Source organism: Metopolophium dirhodum, chromosome 1 (genome assembly GCF_019925205.1).
Source record: "Metopolophium dirhodum isolate CAU chromosome 1, ASM1992520v1, whole genome shotgun sequence".
In the NCBI taxonomy this organism is placed as follows: Eukaryota; Metazoa; Arthropoda; class Insecta; order Hemiptera; family Aphididae; genus Metopolophium; species Metopolophium dirhodum.
The window spans coordinates 105,950,019-105,960,126 of record NC_083560.1 but is presented as its reverse complement, the minus strand read 5'-3'; the positions used below and the strand labels follow the sequence as shown (position 1 = coordinate 105,960,126).

The 10,108-nt window shown below is 28.8% G+C and overlaps 1 protein-coding gene across 1 annotated transcript; it reads right to left on the bottom strand.

Moving 5' to 3' along the window:
• Window positions 1–2,001: 2,001 nt before the first annotated feature.
• On the bottom strand, window positions 2,002–6,832 carry LOC132949257 (peroxidase-like). Its single transcript, XM_061020050.1, has 9 exons — window positions 6,501–6,832; window positions 6,187–6,413; window positions 5,832–6,002; window positions 5,541–5,749; window positions 4,108–4,646; window positions 2,835–3,015; window positions 2,540–2,716; window positions 2,273–2,462; window positions 2,002–2,207 (listed from the first exon to the last, which is right to left on the bottom strand). Exons 1-9 carry the CDS (start codon window positions 6,830–6,832, stop codon window positions 2,002–2,004), a joined length of 2,232 nt encoding a protein of 743 aa, XP_060876033.1.
• Between the last annotated feature and the right edge of the window lie 3,276 nt (window positions 6,833–10,108).

Below are 10,108 nucleotides of genomic sequence, written 5' to 3'. Positions count from 1 at the left end.
ATCGCTATATTATTTTATTAATTTATTTATTAATTATGAATGCGTTATTAATTGTTAACATAACTATTAGATCTTTAATAAGTGTCCACATAAAAAGTCTTTAGCCGCTTTCTTAATTTTATCATTGTAATATAGTATACTATTTCATCATAGTAATGTAGCATAATTTTAGTATATTAAGGCCCGTATCACATGTACGCGTACCATACGCAAAACGCGTATCAAACTGACTCTGAAGAAATTTTGTCATTCAAAGTTTTACTTCAGTATAGACAACACCTATGATCGATCACTTAATACAACTTAGACTTAATTACAATTGAATATGAATAATCAAAGATAAAAGCTGCTTATATTTTTTACGGAGTATAATTATTTAAAAAAAAACAAATGGCTAAAAAATTGCGCACAAGGACTTTTGATAGTTTATTAATATATTAATATATAAGAATGCCTTTTGATAGCCCAAAGGTCTTTATTAAAACGTGCATTTGCCACGATGTTTTCTGATCTCCGAGAGCAAGAAGAACAATTTTTCAATTATTTCTGTATAATATAATCTAATAATTCTACGGAGTTTAATTTATTAACATTTTATCTCTGTGTTATTTTATTAGCAGTAATTAGTCCTCGTGTAATCCCTTCAATAAGTTTTATTTCTAATTTGTTTGATAATTAATTTATAAACTCTGAAAATTGTTCGCTAAAGAGGCACACCTACAGGACTTATTTATATTTATATCCATGTAAACTGAAAGTATAAAATTAATTATCAACCATTTTTAAGCTTGATGAGATTTTATGTTGTAGAACTGTAGAAGTATACTTCCTATAGGTAATTTATTGTTCTGACAACCTAACCAAACTTAATTGGTAGGTTCCTACCTAATCAGTAATCACTATAATATTATAGTATTGATGAGACCATACGGTACAGGACATAAGTAGGTACATGACAGATACCTATCTATTTACTACAGTCTTAATGCTTATAGGTTACAGAAATTAAAATGGGACATTATTTTGTAGAATAATATAATCTGTGATTACAAGTATAAACAATCACTATAACATACAAATTATATTACGTAGGTAAAGGTAATTAAATAGAAAGTGTACGACACTTGACAAAACTGACAGAATATCAAACATTACGATTGTCATTACTAACTGTTGACATTTTACAAACTAAAACCAAAATTCAAACGATAGCTTCAAATATTGACCTATAAATGTAAACAAACCATCAAATGCATTAATAATTAAACTGTACATAAATGTTATTTCAAAAATAATTCCTATTTTAATTTTAAAAGTTTCCCTTCATACTTCGGTTTTCTAATAAATAAAAAAATATTTAATATCTAATTCGTCTAGGTAATATGATTCAAAACCAGTTTTGCATTGGTACCTTTTTCTCAATTTTAGTATTTCATGGTAAAATCTGCTCACATAAAATTATAAACACTCTGTACATAAATTTCTATTGATAATGTGTTAATTAATACTTATTCGTTATTCGTTATAACTTATTTTTTAGCTCCAATTCCCGATATTTATTAAATTAACGTGAAACCCACCTATCGCAAAACCTTCTAAACCATTTTAAATTACCGTCCTGCAGACCGCAATCGAAATGTTTGTGCACATGTTTTGTTTGGCTACTTTAAGTATTTGTTTTAAATAATTATGATGGATATGATTGTTGTGAATGATAAATTTAAATTTATTTTCAAAAAGGGCTTACTAAAATGTATATTGATGGTTAAAATTATATGGTTTACACTGCACAGTATAGGATCCCCGGCGAGACAGGGGATATATAGTCAGTGATACTGGGTACGTCGTTATCTCGTAAAACCGTACAACTTAAATTGTGTTGTCGGTAAAAGAAGGTGAATAATAATGTAAATAAATGTAAAAAATAAATTATTTATATTAGTACTATATTATCAAAAAAAAAAAAATTGATATTATAATGTGTACACTTGATTTTTAGTGTTAATTTGTACCAAAAAAATTGTCTTCCAATTTATCAAACCAACCAATAAATTGCATTTCCGGAATTGATGTTGGTACACAATTATGAATTAAACGATCATATATCTCCGGTCTCAAAAATGCATGTTGTATCATACCACGGGTACCACCAGCGTTATCACATAAAACTCTGGCAAGCGTCACGTTTTTTATATTCTGCAGTTGATCTTTAATTAAAAATGGGTTAGTTAAAATTAAGTTAATTCATTAAAAATCAATTAGGTAAACTAACAATCAGAGAATACTCCTGGCACGTCATAAAAATATCTATCTGAAATTCTAGTTCTTACAAATTGTTCCCTGATAATACACCTCATCGTAGGGCCAACCATTGCGTCGTCAACGTGTTTCTCAAACAATGCACCAACCAATAGATCTATATCGTTCCAAGTTTTGTATAGCTTCAATAATTTATCAGCCGACTAAAAACAACATAACATACTAATCAGTTCAGTAATCATATTATTATTTAACAATTTCAATTTTTTTTCAAATTTACCCCTTCCACCATGATCTCAGACAAATCTTGCATGTTTTCTATGTCTTTTAGTCCACAATATTTTCTAAATTGCGTGTAGCTTGGAATACCGTGATCTCGGCTTCGTTGTATATCCAAGCTGAAAATGTCCATTCCAAACGAATCATTAGGATCAATATTATATAGGTAATTTGTAATCTATAAAAATATTTAAAAAAACATAAATGAAAATAATATTGTCTAAAATATTGAAGTTATCAATATTCATATTGTAAAAATATAAAGTTTTTATATTGATTGTATCTAATAAACTTACAGATTGTGTAAACAGCATATCGACTTTTTCTGTAGCCTGTACAGTTAGTCCGATTAGCATTCTATCGATACCGTGAGGGTTTTCAAAGTTGCCCAACAAAATCGGTTGGTTGTAATTTCTCTTTAAGGAACCATTATACGAAGTATAATCATAATATAATACATGATTAATCCAGTTGAAACTAAACAAAAACATGCACACCAATTATATGTTGGTAGCTTTGACGTACAACACAATACAACTTAATAATTTAAATTTTTTCAAACGTCAATATTCTTATATATAATTGTATATTTATCATATTTAATCAATTGTTGGTATAATATTTTTACGCACTTTCTGGTCTATGATATAAATGAAATAATATCATGTATTGAAACAATATTGCCTATAGGTACCTAATTATCTAAACCTATACGTTCAATACGCTACTACCTTGTAGACATTTAATTTTTAGAAAATAGGTGGACAAATTGGGCCAGTGTGTACCGCATTTTCAGTAGGTATATTAGTTGTCATGCATGTTGTTGTTATGGATGTGTTATATTTGAATTCAATGATAAATCATTGTATACGAAAAAAGATTCTGAGTGGGACGTCATGTGTTAGGCTACTTGTGTAAATAATCAAATTTAATAGTTAAAAAAAATAACAAAGATCGATAATATCTCATGACCATAAATAGCGTGATTTTCAGTGAACTTTTTCTTTTTGATAAAGGTTTAAAACTTTTTGGAAAACCTCTATTAAAATTATTTATGTTAAGTATGAAAAGATAAACTTTTATGAATTTCTAAAGTGTGTTTGCTTATTATATTTGAGTTACAACAAAATAACAAAATTGATAGACTAAAATATTGTAAAAAATTTAAATTCATACGTTCATAAAAACTGAAAGTTACTTTCCAGTTATCTTTTTTTATATTGTTTACGTCACGAAAATTTGTAGGGAGTCTTACAAACAAAATAAAAACACACATCATTGTAAAATCAATACATTCTTTCGTACCGAATATCAAAATCTAAAATATATAAGTCACTGTTTAAATATGAAAAACTGCTAACAAGTTCACAAAAGTGAAATAACAAATAAGATGACAATATTGTTGCACTTGCGTATTGATCCTAAATTTTAAAAGGAATATTTTTGAATACTGACAATATCGTCCACATCTATTTTAAAAACTGTCAACACGAAATGACTTAACAGCATGCACGATAATTGTATTATAATAATGACAATAATAATATTATATGCGGTATAAGCCCGAACCTAATTGAATCGCTAATCATGGAATTGGTGAACGGCAGTATCGCGGTCGCGAAGCTATTGCTAACTGTCGGGTCAGCAGTCTCGTCGTACGTGGTTCTTTGTTTCAGTCCCAAACCGTTTTCCATGGTGTAGTTAATGCCAAGCAGTGCCGGCAGCCATTCGTTGTACGTGATGTGCTGTATACAAGCCGTCACGATTTTCTTAGCCTCTTGGAAAAGTTCTTCATCAGTCAGGAAGCGTTTTTCTTTATACAGTTTTAGGGCTATCCGATTGTGTTCCCTTACCCACAGTGTGTACACGGCATTCAGTTGTGGTAACGCGTTTGCTCGAATGTCACCAGCCCTAAAGCACGTGCCGGGGCCGAGCTGACAAACGTTCTTATGGGTTGTTTCCAGCGGCATGAGATCCCAGTTTGGAAAGAATAAAAGTGGTTTTTGTACCAATAGTTGGCCGCTCGACATTTTTCTCAACGACAACGTCTGTTGTTCCGTCGTACCGTAAATCATCGATGCGTCTAAATAATGGGTAGCTTGGTTCATCTGTGTAACATAAATACGTTTTAAATAGTGACTATGAATTTTTAAATATTCTATTAGTTTCTGTGGTTTTTACGAAACACTAAGGTGCTGGAGATACTTGCACCACTCCGTGTAAACGGGTTTCATAGTTTGTTTCTTTTTTGTTTATTATCAACCACATTTGAACAAAACGAATTTAAATTTTTCTAACGAACAAAAAATGCAATAATGTATTTATTTAGTATTATTTACATTTATTTTTTGTGTACGTTTTTATATGGACTTTGCCAATAGAAGCCGCCATTAAAGCCTTTCCCTCAAAATACCTTCAATAAGTGTTATTATTTTTATCATAGTAAAAATATAATATAATTTTATCAATATGTTATTATTTAATATGGCTGTTAATTGTTCTATGGGTCCAAATGTACGTACCTGTATATATCTAAATTTAACTATAATATAAAAAGTGCTTATTTACAGTTTCGGGATTGTTCTTGTTTATTTTAATTTACAATCATTATTTAATTCCGTAATTTATTCTACTTGTTTTATAAACTCTACGTCATTTATTAAATGTTTACTAACTATTAGTTATTACACCCGTGCCTATGTTTATTAATACTTGTTCATAACACCATGCACACTGATTTCGCAGTTTGTTTCTTTTTTATTTATTATCAATAATTAATAAACGTTTAAACAAAATGACAAACGTATAACATTTTCCAAACGGACAAAATTTATTTATTTAATATACGCGATTTTCTGTGTACGTTTTTATATGGACTTGGCCTATAGAAGCCACCATTCGAGCCTTTCCCTCAAAATAACTTCGATAAGTGTTATTATTTTTATCATAATAAAAATATTATATAATTTTATCAATATGCTATTATTTAATATGGCTGTTACTTGTTCCATGGGTCCAAATGTACAATCAGAACGCACCGCTGGCCGCGAACGCACGTAGTTCATGCAGTTCATGTAATCAAACGGATCCGGTTTAAAAAACCTATCTTCATCCGGTATAAATATGGGCTTGCAGGACCTTATATTTTTGTTCAGAGAATATTGAATACTTTTGTCCTTATCACAACAATTTACAAATCTGTTATCTTTCCCTTTGGATTAAATAAATAACGTACGTTTCCATTAATTAAAATGAAATCAATTTTTATACGGTTATCTGTTTAATGTGTATACCCATTGTAGAAACTGTCGTGTGTGAGAGATCGTGGCCTATGAATATAGACCAGTACGCCACCATCATCGTTTTTGTTAGGTCTGGAGAGTATTCGTCTTTTACAAGATTTGTGCTCAGTAATCTAGGATTAGGCAGCTGTTCATCGTTAATATTGGGCATTTCGTAAACACCTGAGTGATCGATTAATGAAATCACAACATTAGATTAGCCAGAGTGTAAATTAAAATACGTCATTTATATTTAGAAAAAATGTAGTGTTAGTTGTAAGAGTTGGTACTATGAATATCTTAATGTTTTTAATAAGAATAAATATCTAAACATAGGTTATGGGTGATTTTAATTAAGAAATATTACCGTCTGTGTAGACTGGAAACAGCAAACGTTTATAAGGCGTGTTTGCCTTTCCCAAATATTTACGTTTCAGATTGTTACAAGATCCATCAGGACTACGATACTCAAAGTCCTTCCCGATGCACAAATTGTCGTTGTAATACTCAGACATACACATCCCACCCAATGTTGTTCCAGTCAGATTAACTTTCGTTAAATCTTTGGTACATTGTATATCACTTAACCCGTACCTGAAATGATAATTTAATTTATACATATTATTATAATAAACATACATATTTTTTTTTCATTTAGATATTTATTGTATGCTTATATACTTCAAACAATATGTATTCTTCAAACTTCGTGTAACTTCAAATATAATTTCAGCATTTTGAGATCCTGAATGTCCCTCTTTGGAAGGCATAGATTCGATCAGTTGTCCATAAACCGGGCTTCCAATTGTCAAACGACTAATATTTGATAATATAATATCCTCTGAACGATATCTGTTTTCAATTATTTTACTAACTTTTTGAATTTCTTTATTTATCTTGGAGATATCGAGTTGTTGGTACCAGTTATTCGAGCTTACACAATATGGTGGAAAGAATATCACCGTACAAACCAACAATCGTATTATAATTATCGATGTACTCATTCTGATCATTTTTATAAACTGTAATCTGGTAATCATATAACAAAATGTTTAAATATTAACTATAACATTATTTATATAATTATTTTTAGAGTTGTATGATTGTCTATTGATTGCATTAAAATATATTTACACTGCAATTACCTCTCATAAATTAAATACCAAAATATCAGCCGGTATAATTTGATAAAAAATATTAACTAGCTATCAATATACTATTTTCATACTCCATGCATTAATTTATGTATAGTGAATCTCGGCTGTTTTTAGATGACAATTTTTAGATCCTGAGATAACAAAATAATATATTTATTTTTTGTGTAAAGTAACAATTATTGTTTTGTAGTGGTGCGCGTGTGTTTACAGTGTGTGGGTACATACGAAGATTAATTTTAAATTCGGAAGCTCACTATTTATCAACTATTATCACACAATATATACACGAGCGCGTTTAAGTCAACATATCACGGATAATTAAGAAAGGTTAACAGTAATGTTAAGTGTAAAAAGATCTATTAACCTGACGGCAGTGTTCGATATTACATATTTAAAGATATTTAGAGATTTTGTTGGTGTTGATTTAATAAAATATTAATTAGTGAATCTCCGTTATTTTTGCATATTTTGTAGTTTTTATTGCATATCTTTAGCGCATATATAGCGATATTCAACTATTAAGGTAATATTAAAGCCCATAATAATTATTCAATTTTAAGTGATATCATCTTCCGACCCTGGACTTATTACTTATTAGTTATGGATTTTGTGAATTATGTAGATACATTTATTTAGATGGCTATAAATTAGGTGTCAATTTTTTTTCTAGATAAGATACAAATATAAAGTTTAATACAAAGGTAAATTTAGCTATTGAACAACATTGCATGTATTGACGGGTGACAACTGACAAGTGTCGATATAACTTATGTGTAAGAACCTACTTATTTTAGTTATTTGTTTGTAAATTTTAGTTAGGTACTTACTCTCCGATAAGTTATTTATTTTGAATCATTAACAGATCCCCTGATTATCCTTTTGAAATCTATCATGCGATTGAACCAGTATTTATTAGATCGTTAAGTACCAAAATTCCTTTTTCAATGATTGAGATAATTTAACCACTCACTATGAGTGCAATTTTATTAGATCTTCCGGACTGTCTGGTGTTAGCGGTATCACCTGGAACTACATTTATCGTCAGACTGATTTCGGTAGCCAAGTGATATTTACAACCACGGGAGCATCGGACGAACGACAATCCTATTGGTGAAACTACACTCTCTCCCACCATACATCCTGATAGCTCTTCTACCCACCCGCCAACAATACAAACAAACACACGTACAAATGCATGACGTTTCAACTTATATTATTGTTTTATATTCATTAGATTTTTTTTTATCGTATTACAGCCTCAATTTCCTTTTCCATTTTTTCATGTTCTATTATTTTAGGGCGTATAACGACGCTTTTATTTGTAAATTATTATTTTGAATATTTTTTATTGCTGTAAACACCTATAAAAACTTTGAAATAACGTCTATTAATTACACAAAATATTTTGATTTATAATTAATATTATAACCTTAAAACTCATTTGTATTTCATCAAAAATTGTTAGTGTTCATTCAAAGGGTAGGTGACATTTGTTTAAGTCTCCATAAAAAAATAAAATTAAAATAATCGATTTTCGATATATTATAGAGTTTGAATTTCTGGTTGAAAAGTAGCGTACTATAATATGTTACTCACCTTTGTATGTATTTATAACGATTATTAAATATAAATATAAACAAGATCAGTACAGCGGTTGAGAATATGGACACGAGTATTCATTTTTATAATGTATTATTATTATTATTATTATTATTATTATTATTATCAATTATTAATATTTTAATTTTGATCTATTCAACCATTCAATTTATACGCAGTACCTAAGATATTAGAATGTGTTGACATTAAACTACCTAGTAGATTTACACTAACAAACACTGCACATAGCTAAAAACAAAATTTTAAAAATGATTTCGTGTCAATCTATAATATTATCGTTGTTTTATTGTTATTCAACAAAATATATTAATTGCAGAAAAATATTGAAACATTCCATACTAATTACTAAAATTTATAATTTCTCTACGCGACGCATAAAATATACCTATATAACAAATGATGGAGAGGAGTACACATTTTAAAACTGCCATAGTTGACAACTTTTTAATATTTTGTAATTACACTATCACTATTTTTTTTTTATTACTTTTATAATATATAACATACTACGTACCTACAGTTAACTATAATAATTAATAATTAATTTCTTTATATTTTTTTCAATAAAGAGAAAGTACTTATCTAATTTCGAGTTATTGTATTCACCATTGGTCTGAAAGTAAAAACATATTATTATTAAACCGAACCGATGCACTGAAAATATGCAGGTGTGTTTGTTGAGTTGTAACTACAGTGTATAGAAATAACGGAATTTGACCTTGGGTTTCAAGCGGGGCTGTTCCCAGTACATTCTTTTGTAAATATTGTCGAGGGGTATGGGACAATAAGAAACTGGCGTTTGATAAATCGTTGGAATTCAGAAGTACACGAGAGGTTTTACAGAGCCGGTGTATAATATGTAATTCATAGTAAAATGAGCATCTGTTATGAACCCATGAATTTATTAACTGTTAAATAATAAAATATACAATACCCTGCAGTTAAGGTATAAGTTTTGTCTTTACATTAAATTATTATTAATATGATTTTTTCGATTAGAATATACATTTATTGTGTAACATTTTAATGAATTTATTATGTTTTTATCAAATGATAGATGTACGTGGGTAATAAAATAAATACGTATAATCCTCATGTAATTATATCAGTACACTATTTCAATTAGGTACCCACGCAATTAAACGTGAATTGGTAAATTATATTTATTAAATTGAAAAAAGTAAAGATTTAAAACTCTTTCACAGTTGACTACTAAAATCTAAAGCACTTGCTGTGTGCTGACCATGTTTCATAAATTATTTAAACGGTTATTGTATAACTCTTAGACAGTGGTTCTCAAAATGCACTCACTTGAATAAATTAAATTACCAAATCATTTATACATCAGGTTTTTAAATATTTCTAAGTCATAAATATATTTTTAACACAATTTAAAATTTTTTTATTTAAAAAATGTAAGTTACGTATAAATCACTCGTGATAAGAAATATTACCAATAAAGTTATCATTGATTTTCGCCAAACACGTTAATGTTTGTAACAAATTAAGTTT

Bases quoted from the DNA above. Each gene is read 5' to 3' on its own strand.
- LOC132949257 (XM_061020050.1), bottom strand. From the start codon at position 6,832: ATGATCAGAATGAGTACATCGATAATTATAATACGATTGTTGGTTTGT. The intron at 3,016-4,107 runs GTTCGGGCTTAT...GTTTTTGTTTAG, and splicing joins ATGATTAGCGATTCAATTAG to TTTCAACTGGATTAATCATG. The intron at 2,463-2,539 runs GTAAATTTGAAA...TGTTGTTTTTAG, and splicing joins CTGAGATCATGGTGGAAGGG to TCGGCTGATAAATTATTGAA.